The following is a 22,132-nucleotide window of genomic DNA, read 5'->3' on the forward strand; positions in this document are numbered from 1 at the left end:
AAAAGTAGCCCACAGCCGGGCAGCCCTGGGACGTCGGGTGCCAGTCAGGGAGTCACCTGTCTGGGAGCTCCTCTGTCTCCAGCCCCAGAGGCAGGAAAAGGCCTCTGGGTGTTTGTGGGCAGGGCTTGTCCTCTAGCTTTCTGCCTGTGGTGGAACATGGCCGGAGTCCCTTTCCCCACCTGTTGGGGTGAGAACACACAATGTTTGCTAATGAAGTATGTGCCCAGTGATCAGGGAAGTGGCCAGTGTTGTGCATGAGATTCACAGTTTCTGGACTCCGTGCGGTTGCACCTTCTCTTGAGTAGCTCACATGTGATCACACCTGGTATTGGTCATCACCGGGATGGCCCTCCTCACTACGCCCCCTCCCTGACCTTACCCAGATGTTTGTTGATCATGCAGATTCCTGGGACCCAGTCCAGAACTATTAAATCAGAACCTTTAGAGAGAAGAGCCTGGAAACCTTCATTTTGAACCAACACCACAGTACTCTATGACGAATGGATTAGTCCACTTCATCCTTATCACTTTTTGCAGAGGTCAAGTCCTTATGATAAGCTGCTGTTGCTCATGCTGAATGCTCTGTTTGGAATACCTGTTTGAGAGTTTTTACAAGGAAAATTAATTCCTATTCTTCTTCCAAGCTCAGATGTCACCTCCTCTGGGAGATAGTCACCACCATGCTTTCCCTCTGTGATCCTTGCCCACGTATAGCCAGTGCTCTCCAGCTTCCCCCTTTAAGCACCCTTAGCTCTCTAGACACCCTCCATAAGCCTAATGTATCACCCTGTCTACATATTGCTCCTCCCCAACCATCTCAGACCGTGAGTTCCTCAAAAAGATGAAGGTTGTTTTTAACCCTCAAAACTGACCTGTGCCTAGTACCTAGTATGCTCCTCAAGCAATTTTTGCTTGAGGGAATGTTATTTAAAATTTACCAACCTCATGAGTAGTAAAATAAATATGACTTAATAGGCCATTATTTTGTGCTTTCTGCATGTATGGATTTCTATATTGTAAAAAAGCAACTAATTATTTTTTAAGTATGAAATTTTACCAAGATATGAAAAACCCTAAGAGAACAGCCATGTACATGGCAGGGCAACTTGGTGGGTTAATTACAATTTCTTTTGGATTAAATTATGCCATGGTAAATGATCTATAGTACCACAAATGACATTAAATGAAGATTTTATACACATTTATACTGACTTCTTATTTAATCAGGGCAGTAATTTTATAGGGAATATGAAGATTTTTGTACGAGTTTCTACATAATGAGTTTCCCCCCCTTTAAGTTACAATAAATAATCTTATCCATAAGAAATTGTAGAATTGTCCTGGATGACATAAAAAAATCTATTGGGCCGGGCGTGGTGGTTCACGCCTGTAATCCTAGCACTCTGGGAGGCTGAGGCCAGTGGATCGCTTGAGGTCAGGAGTTCGAGACCAACCTGAGCAAGAGCGAGACCCCGTCTCTACCAAAAATAGAAAGAAATTATCTGGCCAACTAAAATATATATATAAAAAAAAATTAGCCGGGCATGGTGGCGCATGCCTGTAGTCCCAGCTACTCGGGAGGCTGAGGCAGTAGGATCGCTTAAGCCCAGGAGTTTGAGGTTGCTGTGAGCTAGGCTGACACCACAGCACTCACTCTAGCCCGGGCAACAAAGCAAGACTCCATCTCAAAAAAAAAAAAAAAAAATCTATTACCCAAACAACAGATAAACATCCTAAACTCCATAGTTTCTCTCCTACTCCCAATAATTCTGAGTCACTACCACGGGATTTTATTGAATGGATAGCATGTCATTGCATTATGCCAGGACATGCTTATGATGTGGGAGGGTTTGCCCAATTTATCTTTCATAGTTCTAAGAAGAAAGTGTTTATGAATTGAAAGAAATATGTGAACTGATTTTTTTCTGAGCCTCTTAATTTTCTTTTGAAATAACAAAAGCCTCTCATACCTTTATCTGTTCATGTGCTTCAGTCAAGGTTTTCAAAGTGTTTAACAAGCACAAAGCCACCCTGCATTTGCTCCCTAGTTCAGGTGTGGATGGAACCAACTTTTGCAGAAGAAAAACAAAAACCGAAAACACTAAGGCTGTTTCAAGTGTCTCAAGTGCTCTAGGACAGCAAATTAAAAAAACAAAACAAAATAAAAAAAAATACCAAGAACAAAACCCTTCCTTGGGTTATTCATTTATGGGTTGAGGCTTTGTGTGACAGCAGTTAAGCAAAAGTCTGATTTGGAGACTGGCCAAGACCAAAAGGACAGAAATGAATTTCATGGTAAAGCTACAAGTTCTAGTTTTCAAGCAAGTACATGAGAATGTCTTGTCATCTGACCAAATGACAGTCTTTCTAGGGCCTTTATTTCTCTCATTTGATGTCACTGCTTATGACTTCGGCTTGTTTCTATAGCCAGGGAACAGACGTTTGTGCAGAATCTAGGCAACAGGGGAGAGCCCAAGTGGTCTGCAAAATTCTGTGTGATCTGTTCCTCTTTTTAACCACTTTTTTGGGGGAGAAAACATTTGTTTTCTGAGTTATGACTAAAGAACTTCCCAAAAAAGTTTTTGCCCTAAAGAAACTGCTTTTAGCTCCCTATCTATATTCCCCCTCCAAAACAGAGATTCAACTATTAGAGAAGCATTAAAAAAATTAAAAAATATAAATTCAATGTAATTTTACAATGCTGTTTAAGTTAGGGGCAGGGTTGGAGGTAAAAGGGGTTTTAAGTCTGAATCAGTAATAAAAAAATACTCATTACACTTTAAAGTGCTATCCTATCACTTTAAAGGACAGAGAACACTTCCCTTTTATTCTATTTTAAAAGAAATTTAAAACACCTGTCCCTAGTGGTGACAGTTACTTGTGGGTTCTGTTCCAATAACTGAGTGGCTTCCTCATAGCACCTTAAAACTCCCTACCACGAGTCCTGTTTTGCTACCGGTGGGTATTTATTTTATGTCCAAATCTTATTTTATTTAAATCCTGAACTTAGCACCATACAATAATTCACACCTGTCTATGAATTACCTATTGCAGTATCCTGTCCACAGTGTGCAAACTGGGCACATATTACTGCTAAATGATGCACACGAAATTTCTCATCTGGGTATTTTGGCTAAATCTCTCCTTAGGAGAAAAAGAAGTGCTTAGTAGTTGTGTGAAGCAGGTTCACCATGCCCATTGCATCTTGGACTGCAGTTACCACCACTTGCACAAGTCTGGTGAGACAGAACCACCACACAAGTTAAGTGAAGCAACTTTTTTACTCAGAGAGAGGCAGCAAGGGACAATAGAAGCTCTGGATTCGTGGCGAGCCAGTCCTGCAGGGTCAGGGCAGCTTCCCAGGGCAGGTGGAGTCCAGTCTGCATGTGGCCAAGGGCACTTCAAAGCACGCTTTGCCCTGGGTTTTATACTTAGGGGATACTTGACACGTGGGGCCACCATACTACGGGACATCCTGTGCTAGGAGGGACGGGAACAGAGCCCCAGTTGTTCTGGCCAATCCTCCTTATCTCAAAATGTTGCATTTCCAGCACGTTCTACAGTTATTCCGAGAACCACAAAAGAGAAAGTGGGGAAGAGCTAGGTCATCAATGCCATCCAGGGACTTGTCCTATAAGTTGCTCAGTCATTGGAAGTGAATTTATATACCAAATCGACTACTCTGTTCATGTTACATGTTATAAAGAAAAAAATAATAAACATAATAGTGTTGGGAAAAATCAGATACAGAATGTTTCATGTACTGGGGGATCCTTAATATCACTTGATTTGGATTCTAAAAAATAAACTGGTAAAAATATTTTTTTAATTATTTTTATTTCTGTTCAGTCTGTACTTATTTTTAAAATATCAACTACCACATAGTGAGCACTGTGTCCCAGATGTTAAGTGCTATGTATCATTTTATTTACTCTCCATAACTCCAAGGCAGACACTCACGTCATCCCCATATCACAGGAGAAAATGGAGCCATGTAGACCTTAGGTGGCAGCAAGGCAGTGGGCCAAGCTTAGAATCAAACATAGCTCGAAAGGTACTGGAACACTGCTTCCAAACTGCAGGTGCCGATTCATTAGAGTTGCAAGAAACCAACTGGAGAATTACCAACAGCATAAAAAATTAAATAGAATAAAATAGTATAGAGAACAGCTCAGGGCATCACAGAGAAAGTATTATTCTGTGAAACTTTTGTTTTAAATATACACGCACATATGTATGTGCGAACTGATTCTTGATATAGAGTGCATTTCTCACTCTGGGTTGTGGCTTAGAATATATGAAATATACACTATGCTGAAATCAAAAGCTACAGCAATCTGATTCTACAGGGCTAAACATTATACCTTAAATTGTAAAAGCTATGTATGGCGACTAACACAGGATGGAAGGCAGATATGTTGGCCCACAGCTAAATATTCTACTCTGTCTTTGAAAATTCGTGCTAAAAGGAGAAAAACATTGTAAGATTAATTCCCCTTCTAGCAGACTGATAGGATTCACAACAAAACCAGAGAAAACTCACAACAAAAAAATAACGTAAACACAAAATCTCATTTATTTTTGTCTGAAGCACAAAGGAGCTCACTTAGCACAATAACAATAAGCAAATCATACAAATATTGAGAAAAAAATGTCCCCATGAATACATACATATATATTCTTGAGAGCAGCAATCTGGAGTTTGACAACAATGTAAGGTGGTTTTCTCTAAAGAATGTTTTCTGACAGGCTTTTGAGTAGGAAATAGACAAGTAAATCACATATCAGATGAGCTAAGAACAATCTCTGTCCCCTGAGTCACTGGAACCCTATGGATTGTGAAAGTGATCTTGGAATTTATATTTAATTTCATCATTGGCCCGGTTGGCATTTGCATTTCACTAAATTTGGACTAGATCCACAAACTAACCCTTCAACTCTGGATCTCACACACTTAGGGCCATGGGAGGGAAAGGCAGGTGAGGTCACACATGAAAACGTGCATGGGGACCCACGTTAGGGTTTTCTAACAGTGTCATTTGTGCATGTCTCTCCATGCATTTCCTTTAGTGACATTAGAAAGTGTGAGGTCCACATTCATACCTAAAGTGGCTAGTAAGTCTGAAATTGTAAATATCTTCTTTAAGCCTCAAAAAAAAAAAAAAAAAACTTCAAAAATTTATAACAATCCACACAATTTGAAAATAATTTCAAGTCACTGCCCATGGCACACATCTTAATCCACCTTTTAATAACTCGGAACACTCTTTTTAAACATGTGACTGCTTACAGCATCATCCTCAAGTTTAAAAATGGATAACAATGAAGAGATGTCCAGTAGGCTCCAGAAGCATCCAAGAGCTCTCCCACATACAGCACAAGGTAGAACAGATACAATGCTCCTTCTAGCTTGCCTTTAAAGCTTTCCATATGTCTGCTTCTGAGGTGAAAAGATTTAAAATAGGGAGAGGCTGGGACGGAGTGAAGATTGAAATTACATTGCTAGATCTCACACCCATTATGTTTCCTTTTTAAGATCTCAGCAGCAGTTGCCAACAGGGATATTCAAGGGCACACTTCAAAGTCCGCTAAGCAAAACAGGGAGTTTCCTACCATTTTCTTTCCTTTAACAGGTAGAATTCTCACGGAAGTGAAAAAGAGATTCAGTGGGGTTCAATGCTCACATTAACCTGGAAGGCTTCCTCCTGGCATGAAGACAGCTTGTTCCAAGATATCCTCTTGGAGTTTAAAACCTTTGACAATTCAACTAGCAAAGAAGCTGAGACAATTAATAAGGAAGTGGTTTCCTTGGTCTCAGTTTAGGACAACTTTCCCATCCTAATCTTTTATTTCCCATGTCGCCCTCTCGTTTGAAAATGAAATTCACCTTAGCTGATTAGCCTACTTCTGCGTTTTGGTTGCAAAACTATTTTGTAAATTTATGATAGTTGATACTTTTGAATACTTTTTACCTTTTAAAGTGTATTGCATTGAAAATACCATGGAACATGCGGCAAATGTTGGAGGGTGGGGTGGGGAGGCGGGTAAGAAGCTTTAATTCTTTCTTTCCTGTCAGAGAGCAAAATATTCAAACACAAAGTGACAGATAGGATTGGCTTAGAATTGTGACTCTCCACAGAAAGTCAACCTACATTAGGCAAAGGCAACATTTCAAAGTGCAGAACATCTGGCCCCGTGTATGGCTAATGCCTGTGGTACTGAAAAAAAAAAAATATGTAACATTCAGGAACATTGCACTTGGGGAGAAATAAAACACATGGGTTATAACTGATACAGAGAGATCAAAGTACACGTTAACATTTCAACACATTCTACTTTTACCAGAAAAGATAGTCAGGTCTTTAACATACTACCGGTGATAAATTTAACATTTGACAGAATGGTTGTACATATGGCCATTCTCCTTGCATGTGATGCTGTATTTCTTTATATTTACTGCACGTGAATCTTAAATCTAAATGAAAACTGATGTTCAACATCAAAATATACACCCTTAAGGAAGGTAAAAGTGTAGGATCTTGCAAAGGCTGAAAGAAGCTGCTGCCTATTAGTGGGTCTTACGTACCTCATCTCAAGTCCTAAGCCTACTCATTTGGTTGGACACGATGCAATGGAACCAAGTTTCTTCGGCAGGGGTTGAGAGAGAGAAAGAGAGAGCAGAAAACACCTGCTAGAACTGTACAGAAATCGGGAGAAATTTGGCAGGGCATCTTTGACGTGGTTGAGGAATTAGAAATACTGGAAATACAGACTGAGACTGGAAACTGGATTTACCGAGTTACTTGATATCCCACAAAACGAACTCTGTTGTTTTTTAAAAATATAAGACCAAAATTTTGTTCTATCTTTAGGTATAGCATGTACACAATCACATCTAAAAGTGTTTCTACCAGGCAAAAAAACAAAAAACTGGGTATGAATTAGCATAAATATGTGAAAATAGAACCAATACTACAGAAGAAAAAATTGTGTTCTTAGTTCTGTAAATATGGAGTTAGCTATATTGTATAAAGTCTTCTATAAGGTAAAACTAAGGCGTCCCACCTAAGCTCTAGGAATAATATATTAAGAAAGTCAATTTCTTTTCTTTGTTTATAGTATTTGGAATTAAATAAGAAAAATATAGGATTTAAGTAACATTCATATCGATACTTCTTAAGGATTCATCAAAAGGCCATAATTTGGTTTTAATTCTAGGTTATGAGAAATAATATTATATTAGGAAGCATAAAAATACTCTTTGCTTTAATTCCTAGATGTCTAATACAACTTAAGTCCTATTAATATAAACATTAAGTGGGATATCTATGTATTTTTCACGATCCTAAAATTCTGATGTCCTGAAAATTATAAGGAAATAGACAACTGGATAAAATTAGAAAATAGAGTGCTTTAAATATACAAGGTTTAAAGATTTTTCATAATATTTCCTTAACAGGATTTGCTCTTCATTTTGAAATTCTAGAAGATTGATATCTGAGTATGAAATTTCCAGCAACTATGGTATAATGTTTGGGTAGACCAGGCCATTGTAATGGGACGCTTCCTGTTAGTATCAGCAGCTACTAAATGCCCAGTACTTGCCCCAATTTATGAAGACTCCAGCCTATACAACACTGGAGTATGGAATTTGTTTCTCTTCTAATAAAATGGAAGCAATTATGACATCACACAGTTATAAAGGAAGATGATTTTAAAGTACACAAAAATACAACTATTTATGCCATGTAGTTATATGAATAATGTTCCTAAGAGACTTTAAGTCTTTAATACCCAACTTCTGTCAAACACTTTAAAGCACAAAACTATATTAAGAAAGCACATAGCATTCAATTTCTGACATTCATCCCCAAAGAAGGCAAGCACAACAATAACATATCTCTGAAGTGCAAATTCCATTAAGTGCAAATTTCCAAAACACAAGGTCAATCCAGAAGCACGTTTTAAAATTCAACAAGTTCTCTTTTTAAATTAGTATGCTCAGTATATAATTTTCAAACACAACCTGAACTGGTTTTCCAACATTTGTGCACAGTCTAACTTTTGTTCTCTCATAAAAATATACTCACTGGTTCATTTTCAGTTTTCTAATTTTCGCATTTATTAACTCAAAATACCTAACCATATAGGAATATCTTTTCTTTCCACATTTCCAAATGTGAAAAAGATTTGACTTAAATCTCATAACAAAAACACCACCCAGCAATAACATTCCCTTCTGTTTGAGCTTAAAGTAAATCTGAGCAGCTCAAAAGGAGACGTTTTTATGAAATCACGAACCCTGCCAACCAGAGTTGAGAATTAGTGCAACTTCCTTCAAACAATTTGTCAAGTGAATACTGTAACTAGACACAGAAAGAGATAGTCATCCCAAGAACAAGGTACTATTTTTTCACTTTCTAACTCCACCAGGGCATAAGGGAGATGCAGAATCACATATCCCAGGAGAACTTCGTAGCTGCCCGAAGGTCTTACACGGAACTGGAAAATGGAACCACCTGCTTTCCGCCCACATAAACCTCCTCAATATTTCGGTCATCTCCTGAAAGAAAAAAATCAAGCAATCATTTACAAAGTGCTTTTGTGTCAACAATTATTGTCATTGCCTTTTGAGAGAGATTTAATAAAAAAAAAAAAAAACAGACACTTCTAAGAGAGGACACACAAAAAGCTGCCCTTCTCTCTCTCAGATTGTTTATCGTCTGGACAGGAAGATATGATCACTAGAAGAGGCCATGGGTAATGTGAGGATTAGGGCCTGAATTCTGCGCCAAAGGCAGAAATCACATAAAGTTGAATCCACCCCTATAGCTGTTCTTTCAGCTGAAGGGGTTGGTTGGCATCCCAGCCCCAGCTGGAAAAGGGACACTTATCTTTACACTCTGGAATCACAGTCATGAATGTGTCACAAGCATGTGTGGCAAGACTCACTCCATATCTATCACAAAAACAATATGCATGGTAGGGCAGGCTACGGAGTACAGGAGTGAAAGAGGATTGAACACGAAGATCTCTTCCCCCTTGGCCTTCCATTCCTCAGCTTAGAATTTACAGCTGGAGAAGAGTCATGTGTGTTTCAAATATTCATAGTTCCTATAAATATTGTGTCATAAATAGGCTTGATGCTGAGCGGTGTTAACAAAAAATAATGACCCAAAGCAAATGATTATACACAGGATTTAATATATGAGATGATCAATACAGAGAGCCATATCCAAAAAAATCACAAGGAGAGATTCTAGTAAGCTTAGAGACATACATCTACTTACCTAGATAAAGGAACTTCTGGATGACAGCCTAAAATAGAAAATAAAGGTAATAAGAAAGAATATTTTATACATTTAGAAAAGTAAATTCACAGCCAATAGTGGTTGGCAAAGCCCAGAAATATAAATTTATGTCTCAATGGCAAAATCTACTTCTATTAATTAAAAAAGAAATGGTCTTTTGCTAAAAAAAAAATAAATAAATAAAAACGTCCCAAGACAACAAAATAACCCCACTGGCTATTAACAAAGGTTTATTCATTGCTTGAACGTTCATCGTGTATAACCTTGAAATCAGAGAGAAACTATGATATAAATTAATTAATTTAATAAAACAATTCAAATATTTCAAGAGGTATATGGTGTAAGAAAAATGACTAGATGAACGGCACTAAGCCCTACTCCCAGAAATTCACTCTAATACAAAAGTAAAAGAATAAATAATATGAAAATAACGACGGGGTTGGGACACACTACCCAAAATCAAAAGGAGGAAGGCCATTCTGACCTCCCCCTCACCCCTCTCCCCTGAAGCAGGTCATAAAACCTAAGAAGGACTTTCTGACCTTCCCCTAAAGCTCCTAAGACCCTCATGTGAGAGGTACCCTCCCTATACCTGGAGGAAAAAAGCATTTTACCTCTGCAGACACAGGGTCACAGAGAAGAATCTCAACAAACAGGCCTTGCTAAGTAGCTTGTTACCATTAGATCATACTCCCTTTGTCCTGTCATATTTCTCCACGGACTCTTCACTCTTTGTCAAACCTACCAGCAAAATAGGCAAGTGTACCTGTTTCTTTGGGTCTTCATTTCCTTATTAAGGCTCTTGTGTCATATAAAATTAATATTAAAGAAATTTGTATGCTTTTCTTTTGTTAATTTGTCTTTCGTTACGGGGACCTCAGCCTTGAACCTAAGATGGGTAGAGGAAAAGATCTTTTCCCTCCCCTACAATACCAAATGGTACAAACTTCAAATAAGCCCGAATGTTTCTTTTAGAAATTTCAAGATGATATCTTTATTATTACATTTACTCACAAGAAGATCAAATTATAAATGGCAATAGTTATTCTTTCTTAAGAAAAGTTCAATGTCTTCTAAAGAATTATTATTAAAGTAAGACGAAGTAGTTTATTTCATCCATAGGAAAACATTTTATGATAAGAGGAACAAAGTTCATTTTTCTTCTAAAGTTAAGAAAGTTGACATAGCAGTGTCCAAGAGCCTCTGATGGTCAGAAAGTCCTGGGTTTGAATCCAAACTCTGCCACTAATTACTAGCCAAGAGTCCTTAGGCAAATCACTTAACCTCCCTTAAGCCTCACTGCTTCTATAAATTAACATGATGATAGTAATAGTACCCACCTCTCTTACAGTTGCTCTGATGATTAAACAAAATTATATATGAAAATACTTAGTCATGTGCCTGCGTGGCATACAGCAAGGGTTCAAGAAGTGCTAGTTATATTATGATTGCTTACAGCCAAATATATTCAAATATACAAACACATTCAAAATACAAATATTTTGTTAATATTATTCTTAACATTGCTGTTATAAAATTTTAATAATTATCAAAGAGATCTACTTTCCCTTTTAAGATTCTCCTACATTCTATTAAAATGTTTCAGTTTCTATTTTCTTTTCTATAGGGAAGCTATTACGACTATTTCATGAAATAAATGCCTTTTGATTAACTTTCTTTTACTTACCTCAGAAATATCACCAACAAAATCCCCATAAAACAGGTCAATGGGAGAGTCAGATGCTTTGGGGTTGATCAGAAGGGCATCAAATTCCTTTCCCACTTCAAAGTTCCCAATTTCACTATCCAGCCCCAGGGCTACAGAGGGGAACAGGTGAATAAATGGTCAGTATTGAGCATCATCAGACCATGCTAATGTTCCAGTTTGGAGGGGCAACTCTACCAACGTGTCACTAGAAAAAAAATTAGTATCTTAGTGAGGCAGAAAAGTGCTCTCATTTCTCCAAGACTTCCACTTACAGAAAGTAGAGTATGCACAGTAACGCAAGATCTGAGAATAAAACAGTTCCCTTTATCACCATGATCATAACTCGGATGGTTTCTCTCTATTTCAGCTCCACTGGGGCACTTCATAGCCCCGCTGGTCTACCCTTTTCATCTATTCCCCTAAGAAACATGATGATTAACATAATACCTTTCCTCTTTTTCCCTCCTATCTCCCCCCCAACACTCCAACACCTTGCCTTGCCTTTTTTGTTCATTTTGTTCCATGAAATAGCTGCCAAGATTTATTTTCATGTCAGTAAAATGAGCCTTGAATAAATAAAAAATAATCATCCTCTTGCATATTTGCCAATGCAGGCATATGCATCATGAATTTCTCGGTTTAAATCTAAAAAACTCACTTGAACAGATCCTCCTAACTCAAAAGTCCCTACACTTTTGAAAGCAGACCAATCTCTTTGTAACCTCAAAGGTTTTCTGGTTGCCAGAGAAGAATGGTTTTCTAAAGAAAGGTATAAGTCAATAACGGCTATTGACTTGGCCCATCTCATAGCTACAATTCATGCTCCATGATTACTGGATGCCACGGAAGAACATCTCTCACTTTCATGATTTACTTTCAGAAGATGGGGGTAATTGGCTTTCCTGTTCAATGAAAGTATTGAATCTAAAAGCTCCTTAAAGTCTGGAATCTGAGTAAGCTGTACACTGAGGTCACAAATGGAAACATGCACAAAAGGAAGGTTAACTGGAGTTATTCATGTCAATTTTTACACGTGTTTGTTGCATTCTATCACTGTTAGGATATAGTCTGAGGTGAAAACATTTAATCAATTATTCCTATTAGGCAATCTCTGATACATTATATTTCCATGCATATGTATCCAGAAGTCTTGGTAATTCTCTAAGCACTGACTTAGAAATCTTATTTGTTCTTAAAATATTATTAAAAGGGCAACTCTTTTATTCTCAGAAAATGATTTTTTAGCTAAAAAATTCATTGCAAGACAGGTGTGAAAATAGAAATGTTAGAAGTAGTTAGGCAACTTCTACTAATTGTGTGGAAAAGGACTGAATGTAATAGAAAATCATGGAAAATTCTCTCCTCATTCACTGATTGCATTCTACTTCGTTTTGCCTTTGACAACGAAGCATGACAAGTGTGAGTTTTTAATGACTGGGTTCAACATAAAATTGTCGTGTGTTTAATAGGCTAGATAACCAAGTACATGTGCCAGGGTCTGAAATACATAAACTAACTGGACAATTCATTAAAACTTGGAGACCAAAAAAGACACAATTGCTTTCAGTGAATTTATAAATTGATGTAAATTCAGATTGTTGCAGATGGGACCAGCTGGGCTAGTAAGCAACTCAAATGCATGTCAGGAAATGCAGTTGTGCTGCCTTTGAAGCAAACATTGGCCCTGTGAAGATGATTTATACCCATCTTGATCTTCTGGAAAGTGAATATAATGGCCATGGCAGAGCTGGGAAAATGCCACACTTTACACAGGATCTGTTCATCTCATTTCACTCACACCGTAGTGGAGGCATGAGCTAAGGAGAAGAAATTCCATAAGAGTAAGCCCAGCGGTCCAGAAAATAGACTTAAAAGATAACACAGCAAGGTAGGAAAATGATTTGGTGGGCACTCCATGCTGGCTTGACCAGAAACAGGATGCTGATGAAGCAACTCAGAGAGAGCCTAGAATTAACACACCTCCATCATGAAAATAGATGGTAGAACTACTTGAACTCAAATTCCAATATGGAAATACAATGGTGGTGTTGGTGAAGGGATATCACACTTATTAAAAGAATGGGTGATTTAAAACTTGGAATTTTAGAAAATGAAACCATAAGACTTAGGGAAATGCAAAAAACATAATCTCTACTTGTTTTCTTGAAATGTCCCTTATGGTGTTCACCATGGCCCAGAACACTTAAGGAAGAGCTGGGAAGTTTCTCTTGCCAGGATACTCTTGGCTTCTACCACCCTCCATTTCTAAGACCCAAGGTATTTGTTGTAAGTCTACATCTATCTATCTATCTATATATATATATATATATATATATATATATATCTGGGTCTATCTCTAAATCTTACTTTCCCACTAGCTATCTATGGTTTTATGCTATTTTCACTACCATCCATTCAGATTACACTATAATTCTAAAGTGACTTAGACCAACACGATTACCAATTTCTATTTGTTCCACAATTACATGTGAGAACTGGGAAAAGCTGATGAACAGGATTTGCATATCAACCAACTATATTTTTACATCTTTATCATTTTAAAGAGATTTGAGTAATGAGTGTACTTAAGTATATAAACCAATTGCATAATCTAGGCAGGGATTTATATAAGAAGATATAGTGGAAGAGCAGAAGGTAAGAACCTGCACTCGGGCATCAGATTTTCTGGATTCAAATCAGAGCACACTGTAGAGCTTGATAGCTGTGTAAGCCTCCCTCAGGTTCCTTATTTTAACGTGGAATTTATAACGGTGGTCGTGAGGATTAAATAACAACATACATAAAGTGTGTTGCATGGTGCCTATCACATGGTAAAAGCTCAGTAAGTCTTGGCTATTATTTTACTATATGACTATTACTCAGGCCAATAGAGAGCAAGTTACTTGACTAAATGGAAGAATGGATTATTTTATGCATGTGACTAATATAATATCCATTAAAACAATTAATTTGGTAATTGTTCATCAAAATCTATTCTTCCAAAGACAGTGAATTCATTGAACAAATAATTCTTCCACTGCGAGCCTGAACATACACTTTACTAGGTAAGTTTTGGGTATATAATGACAGTCATGAATATTAGATTCTCTGGTTACCACTGTTGTGCACCTTCATGTTGCATCCAAGGACACAGATCGGCATGGCTGTACATTGTGTGACAGAAAAATATAATGGTCATTACCTTGGCTTCCTCCAAGAGTAGCTAGTCTGAAGACTTCTTTGATGGTGAGGCTTTTCTCATTTACCTTATTAATTAAAAAGATATTGGAAACCATCACTGCTCTTCTGATCGCATCAAGCATGGAATATGAATAACCACCAGCCACATCTGTGGTAGATAAAATGAAGCCAAAACAGTAGCTTTATGAGGATAAATGGAATAATGGATATTTAACATTGCTTTTTGTGACAGATATTCAGTCTTCAACATATATTCAATATACTTGAATAATATATTCAAAATACTTGAATAATATATTCAAAGACTTCAATATTCAAGTCTTTTAAATAAAAGCTCTTATCTACAAAAACAGAATAGCCATAGACTAAGATTTAAAGAAATTCAAAACCTATAATTAGTATCAAATATATACCTGTATTAGCCTTCTACAGCTGCTGCAAGAAATTACCACATATTTTCTGGCTTAAAACAGCAGAAATTTCTTCTCTCCGACTTTTAAAGAAGAAATCAAAGTGGCTGGTAGGGCCACGATCCCTACAAAAGCTCTAGGGAAGAGTTCTTCCTTGCTTCCTCCAGCTCCTGGCATTCCTTTGCCTGTGGCAGTGTAACTCCAATCTCTGCCTCCACCTTCAAATAGCCTTCTGCTCTCTGTGTCTGTCATGCGTCTCCTCTTTTCTGTCTCTTATAAGGATATTGCTCACTGATTTAGAACCCACCACGTTTCAGAATGGTCTCATCTCAAGATCCTTACCTTAATTACATCTACAAAGACCTTTATTCCAAATAAGGTCACATTAACAGATTCTGGGAGACATCTTTTGGGGGGCTACAAGTTAACCCACTACCATATCCAAATGGTTAATAAAGCCAAGAGAAGAAACTCTTTATCTCTGACTATTCCCTGAGCTCTCATAGAAATTGTCCAAATATATTCCCCCATAGTGATAAATTTATCTTAACTTTATTCTAATCCAGATGAGAACTTTGGGAAATTAAAAATACTTCTCATGAAAATTTTTAAGAAGAGCTTTTAGAATGAACTTACATATTTTGGGAAATGAATATAATAAGTGAGCAATGCTGATGTAGACAGCTTTATATTTTGGTGCGCATCATTAAATGAGGAATGAGATTTTTACTGATTTAAATAAAGTCCCTAATCATAATTAAATAAACTACTACCTTTGATAAGAATGAATGTAGAAGTTATTAAAATGAGTTTACATAAATAAATGCCAAGTAACTATGTTTTATTAAAGGAAAATAAATTTATAGCTATTATAATAAAATACACTTCATATTTTAAGGGTTCCTTCTGTCATTTCTAGGTAGGCACATATAATTGTTAGCATCTATATTTCCTGCCAAAATCAAAAGTCATTGCCTCTTTAGTAGTAATTTTAGATTACAGTTCAATTTTATGTTCAACTGCCTTACATGTCCTTAGGTAAACTTGTATGAAACTTCTTTAGAAAATGTTTTCATTAAACAGAACAGTATTGCCAGAGGATCATCTAACTCCCTAAAAAGTTTTATTATATCTATTTATTAGTCTGTGTTAATATGCAGTTAACAACCATTAAACCTTCATTTTTATCATAGCTACGAAAACAAATACAATTTGGAAATAAAAATGCACAATAAGCTTTGAAATATTTTGTCCGCCACTTCCTTCTTTATTGCTAAAACAAAGTATTAAATGTAAAAGCAGAATAAAAACTATCACTATATGATATGGAAACATGTAAATACTAAATATATTTATTTATAAATATGTAAATATATTTATAAATATATAAATATAAATTATATATTTATATATAATATATAAATATTTATATATAAATTTATATTTATATATAAACTTATAAGTATATATTTATATATAAATATATAAATATTTATATATAAATTTATATATTCATATATAAATTTATATATTCATATATAAATTTATAAATTTATATTTATAGATATATAAATATATTTACATGTATTTATACTCAATATATGTAAATACTAAAAATATTTCCTAATATGTGGATAAAGACTGGAAGTAGACACAGAAAAACAAAAGCAATGCAGTTAGGATGGTGTGAGCATAAAAGACTTAAATACATGCAGTTATTAAAACAATAAGGTTTTATGAAATATCATGGAAAGTAGTATTTTCCTCAATACCTATTCAAAATTAACCCAAAGAAAGAATAAGATGGATTAGGAAACAATGCCACACAATTTACTGCAAAAAAATTGAGAGATGCCTTATTATGTTGTTGATTTTATCATCCTATATTCTTCTGGCTGACAATGTTATGATAACAAAACAGCTGCCAACTAAGGTATCACACTGTGCTGGTCAAAGAATGAACCCTGGGCTACACAAATCACGGTAGGTAGTCAGGACTATTTGGGTACGAGTCAAGCTTTTATTCCAGGCATTTCCATTATGATAGTAACTTGCTGAACCTTGCTGTACTGGCTGAGCTTAGTGATTTTCTCTTTCATCTACATCACATTTAATCTAGGTGGAAATCCTATGTTATCAGACAGATAGAGGCAGTGAGGTAGGGTGGAAAGAGAAATAATGAACGTCCACATTTTGTAGACCTGATTTTAACTGTGGATGTGGAATTTTTTTGCCTTGTGGGCCTTTGGTCAGTTACTTAGCACCTGTGAACCTTAGAAAATAGAAATAACATCACCTATCTTAACAGTTGCTGAGAAAATTCAATTACCTAACCTAAGTGCTAGAGAATGAGGACCAAAAGGTGGGAACTGTGTGGAGGGGTAAGGAAAATGAAAGCATTTTCTCAGAAAAATCTACTCTCCTCCCCCAACCCTCACCCAACCCCCATCACGAAGAAGAATGGCACCATGGCTTGCTTCTCAGAGTCAACACAAGGACACTGATGTTTATAAGAAGACTCTAAAGAAACCATTCAGGAGTAAAAACTTAAGCCAGAGGACAATAGAAAGATAAAAAGAAATGATTTTATATGTGTATATTCATTTCTTACACATTCATTCACTTATTCAACAATAATTTACTGAGCACCTTCTACATGCTTGATTTATTTAAGCACTCGTAAAATAAAACTTATGGGTTCTCCATATGAGCTATCTCGGGGGGGGTGAAATAAAAGAAACATATAAGCAGACTCGTATTGATGATAAATTGTGTTTAGTTTAGTGATAGGGAAAATGGAGATAGAGGGCCCATTTTGATAGGATGGTCAGGGAAGACCTCTTTAAGGCAATGACATTACACTAAAACAGGAATGAGAAGGCCCAACCACAGAAAGAGAGGCATGAAGGGCATTCCAGACAGAGGAAAAGAATGTGCATAGGACTTTTGGTAGAAGGAAGTGTGAAACATGGAGAGGAGTAAAAGACAGCCAGTGTAGGGAAGAGTGAGTAGTGCAGGATATGGCTGGAGTGGCGGACGTCAAGCCTTGCAGAGCTTCGTGGGCCTTGCAGCCAGGCTTACACATTCAAAGTCCCACAGAACAGTGATGTGATCAGATTTTCATTGTGATTCTTTTGAAAAGAGAAGAATGGACTGGAAGGGCCCAGGATGGATATGAGACCCACTAGGAAGCTAGTGCAGTATTTCAGGCCAGAAACCACAGCAGCTTGCATCAGGTGGTAGTGGTCGGTGTGGGAAGAGAGGGTGGTTTCAGGAGATATTCAGGAGTCATGGGGTTGGACGTTGTGCTGGCTTTAACATGGGGGAGAGGTGAGTGGGAAGGAGGTTCCAAAGACAGGGCCCCCGTTCCCAGTTAGAGAAACAGAATTCTCCGAAAAGGAGACCTAGTTAAGAGAACTGGGCTTAAATGTGGTTTTGGATCTAATGAAGTTTGGGGATTCCTTCAAAAGGGATCTAAGAGATGGCAGTTGAAAATCCATATTTGAAATCTGAAGGAGGAATATAGGCTGCATACCAAAATCTGTGCAACACCTGCATATACGTAGTCACCTGAAGCCATGCTTGTAGATGGCATCTCCTAAGAAGAATGTGCATGTAAAGTAAAAGGAGGAGTGTGCCTAAGACTGAGCCTTGGAGAATACTTTTGAATGGCCAGGAGGAGGAGAATGAGCCTTCAGAGAAGAGCAAGGAAGGGCTGGCAAGAGTGGAAGAAGGGAAACCAGGACAAAGTTGTTTCGCTGAATCCAAAATAAGATTATCTGGACAAAGGAGAGAGTAGTCAACATGGCAAATGCTGCTGGTAAGTTCCCAGTGGTGAGAACAGAACGGTGCCCTTTGGAGTCGGCTGCAGACATCACTGTGGTAACACCATGGGAGAATGGACAGAGCCAGTTGCCATGGAGGGTGGGGCAAAACTCCAGACTGAAATGGGTGGAGGAGTGGAAGAAAGCCCAGAAAGTGACGCCAGTGTGGGCACCCACTCTCTGAAGAAGCTTCGCCAAAGGGGAGCAGACAGGTGAGCCAGGGGCCACGGGGGGGATATCTGATCAAGAGACAAGTTTTGTTTTTTTGCTTAGAATATCAGAAGATACTAGAGATGTTTATGTGCTTCTAGAAATGATCCAGTAGGAAGGAGATACTGATGATACAGAACAGTCCATGGGCAAAGGAATTAATTAAGTGAGATTCTGGAAGAGGGAAGGAATACAGAACATATCTCAGGATATGCTTTGATGGGGGGAAGGACTCCTTTTCTTTTCATTTTGTTTCTTTTCTTTTTCTTTCTTTCTTTTTTTTTTCCTATTGCAGGAAAAAGAAGAGAAAATGCCAGCAGATGCAGAAAGGTGTGTGAATTTGGTGGTGGGAAACCGAGGGAAGGGTTTCTGATTGTTCCTATTTTCTCAATGACTTATGAGAAGAGGCCACCAGCCAGAAGCGAAGAGGATATGAGATTGAGTAGAAAGTTTAAGAAGAAATGAGAAAAAGCTGTCTTGGAATAAGGAAACACATGCTTGTTAGAGAAACATGATTGTCTCTTGCCAGCACTGAGGCATTTGGGATTTGAGAGCAAAATTTAAAATGAAATCCCACTGGAGGATTTTCTCCAGCAACTTCCAGATGCTCAGGGCAGGCACTGGGAAGGGAATGCTGAGATAATTAAGGGTTAAGCTCTTGCAAAGTGAATACAAAGAAAATGAGAGAAATATGAGAAGTGAGGATGTTTCCAAAGGAACAATTATAGTGATGTACTCTGGCATCAAAGATAGGTAAATTAGGGAGGGAATAATGGATTTTGAGAACGTATAGAATCACTGAATTGGTGTCTACAGGAGATCAAAGAACTGCTGACTTGGGATTAATGAAACAAGTCAGTTAGGATAGGGAACTGTCACTGCAAAAGTGAGACACTGGCTCCAAGTATGCTGTTTGTTTTAATAAAGTCACAGGTCCTGTTTATGTCGACTTGTTCTATACTTTTAATTTTTTTCTTTAGATTAGCATTTTTGATAATATGCTATATTTTTCTTATTTTTTTTTCATATTTTATATAGGAAGTATCCTATTTTTAAAATCCTGCAAGTAGCTATCTTTAATATTTTCACATTGCAAAGTTAAAAGTAAAATATGATGTGTAATTCCCTTTTTTCTGAGACAAGGAGTTTTCTACACTTATAATTTTGCTCTCACTTGCCAAATTCATCTTTATCCTCTCAACCTTTCACATAAGCTATATCTTCTTGGGTTTTCTTACAAAAATCAGAAGATAGAAGAATTTTTAGTACTTGGAAAATTCTTTTTTGCAGAGCATATATTACTTTAAAATTTTATGATAAAAGATTGAAGATATTCAAATGATATAAAGACAGTATAAAACCCAAACTCAAGGACCTGACATGCAGTTTCAAAAATAAGGACCATGTATTTAGGTCCCAGGAACCTCTTCCCAGTCTGAGGGAAACACTTTCCTGATTTATGTTGCCATTCTGATAGTTAAAAAAAAAACAATATTACTCTTAATATTGTGCATATTCTCTCTTGAGATTTATTTTTAGGTTTTGCTCTCATTTTTTAAAGCCCTTTTACAATTCTTTTTTGTCTGTTTTAACTGATTTTAGCTTCCCTGATATCCTGTTGTACATACCATTACTTCCACATTCATTAGCCCTTTATTTTGCCTCATTACTTATTAGATGATGTAGATTTTCAAGTAATTTTTTTTCAAAGGGTTCACAGGGAGAATATTTTCTAAGCTTTTGTATATCTGAGAATTTTGTTGCCATCACATATAAAGGAGAATTCAACCAGATACAATATTCTTGAGTAACAACTGCTTTGTCTCCAAACTCTTTTTTGCCTTTTGATATTTCGTATGCCAACAAAAACATCTGAAAGTAAACTGGTTTTTAATTGTTTTGTTTATAACTGGCTTTTCCCCCTGCATCAATATTTTTCAAATTTTTTTCTTTTTCCTTGTCATTAAAATATTTTGCCACAACATGTTCAGTTATGATTTAGCGTAGAACAAAGTAAGCACTTCCAACGCCATTCTTTCTTAAGCTCAGGACAGCTGTATCTTTCAAAGCTCTGACGATTGCTTTTGTTCCATTTGTTCTGGGTGCTCCCTCAAGAAAACCTCAGGTGTTGGTGCTATGCTTTCTGACCTCCTCAAACATTCTCTGTGATCTTTTGTCAACTTTTTTCTCCACATCACTGACTTAATTTTCTGCAACAATGATTCTACTTCTCATAGCTTCCTACATGGTTTGTCATTTTTTTAACTGAAGTATAATTAAGATATTATAAAATGCACAGAACTTAGGTATTCAGTTTGATGAATATTAAGAATTATATATACAACACGAGTTTGGACCCATGGGTCCACTTATACACCACCTCTGCCACTCCAAAGACAGCAAGAACAACTACTCAGTGTGAAGACAATGAGGATGAAGACCTTTATGATGATCCACTTCTACTTAATAGGAAATGTATTTTCTTTTCCTTATGATTTTCTTAACATTTTCTTTTCTCCAGCTTACTTTATTCTAGTACGTAATACATGTAACGTACAAAATATGTGTTAATAGACTATGTCATCAGCAAGGCTCCCGGTCAACAGAAGGCTATTAGCAGTTAAGTTTTGGGGGAGTCAAAAGTTATATGCAGATTTTCAACTGAACAGGAGTGGGGGAGGGAGAAGTCAGCACCTCTAAGAATCATGTTGTTCAAGGGTCAATTGTAGCTTTAACTACATTTCAAAAATACAAGATATTAAACATTTTCATCACTATGGCAAATTCCTTCAAGGCCTTTTCTAGTCAATTCTCCTAACCATTACCCCCAACTCTTGGCAACCACTTTCTGATTTCTATCAACATAGGTTAGTTCTGTTGGTCCCTGGGTTTCATACATATGGAATCATACAGAATGTGTTTTGTGCCTAGCTTTTTCACTTAACAAAAGCTGGTATGAACATTCTTATATAATTCTTTTTGCAAACATACGTGTTCATTTTCTAGGGTAAATACCCAAGAGTGAAATTGCTGGGTCATAAATAGACGTATATTTTTAACTTATAAGAAATTGCCAAACAGTTCTCCAAAGTGGTTGTACCACTTACTCTCCTTCCGGCAATATAGGAGAGCCTACCTGTTTTTTATTCTGATTTTATTTTCAATTTTCTTCTTTCACTTTAAAAATTTCTCTTTCTACCACCATTTGTGGTTTTTTTTATAGTGCCATGTCTTCTTGTACTCCAAGGATGATGGCAATTTTCTGAAATTTTCTTCTGGATTCTGAAGTAGATCATTTTCAGATGTTTGCTCCTATTCTTTTTCTTTGTGATATTGCTTTCTTTTGTTTTGCAATATTTTTGGTAAGCTTCACGTGGGTTTCTCCTACCTAATACTTGTGCAATTCAAGATCTGCGTACACTTGTGATAGGGTGAATGAACGGCTCTTGGACCTGCTCTCTCTCCACA

The 22,132-nt window shown here is 36.8% G+C and overlaps 1 protein-coding gene across 5 annotated transcripts in view; it reads right to left on the minus strand.

Moving 5' to 3' along the window:
- Positions 1–4,596: 4,596 nt before the first annotated feature.
- Positions 4,597–22,132, minus strand: part of GDA (guanine deaminase) — a 109,240-nt gene continuing 91,704 nt past the window's right edge. The window contains exons 11-15 of one of the 5 annotated variants that reach the window (XM_069474117.1): positions 14,222–14,368; positions 10,999–11,129; positions 9,291–9,318; positions 8,497–8,563; positions 4,597–6,069 (exon numbers count right to left, since the gene is read on the minus strand). In XM_069474117.1, coding sequence (XP_069330218.1) covers positions 5,976–6,069; positions 8,497–8,563; positions 9,291–9,318; positions 10,999–11,129; positions 14,222–14,368 — 467 coding nt within the window. In that variant the 3' untranslated portion in view covers positions 4,597–5,975. Of the gene's footprint in view, positions 6,070–7,804; positions 8,564–9,286; positions 9,319–10,998; positions 11,130–14,221; positions 14,369–22,132 lie in introns of those variants that run through there. The other 4 variants (XR_011233926.1, XM_069474118.1, XM_069474119.1 and 1 more) reach the window with 4 other exon arrangements.

Source organism: Eulemur rufifrons, chromosome 7, assembly GCF_041146395.1.
Source record: "Eulemur rufifrons isolate Redbay chromosome 7, OSU_ERuf_1, whole genome shotgun sequence".
Taxonomy (NCBI): Eukaryota; Metazoa; Chordata; class Mammalia; order Primates; family Lemuridae; genus Eulemur; species Eulemur rufifrons.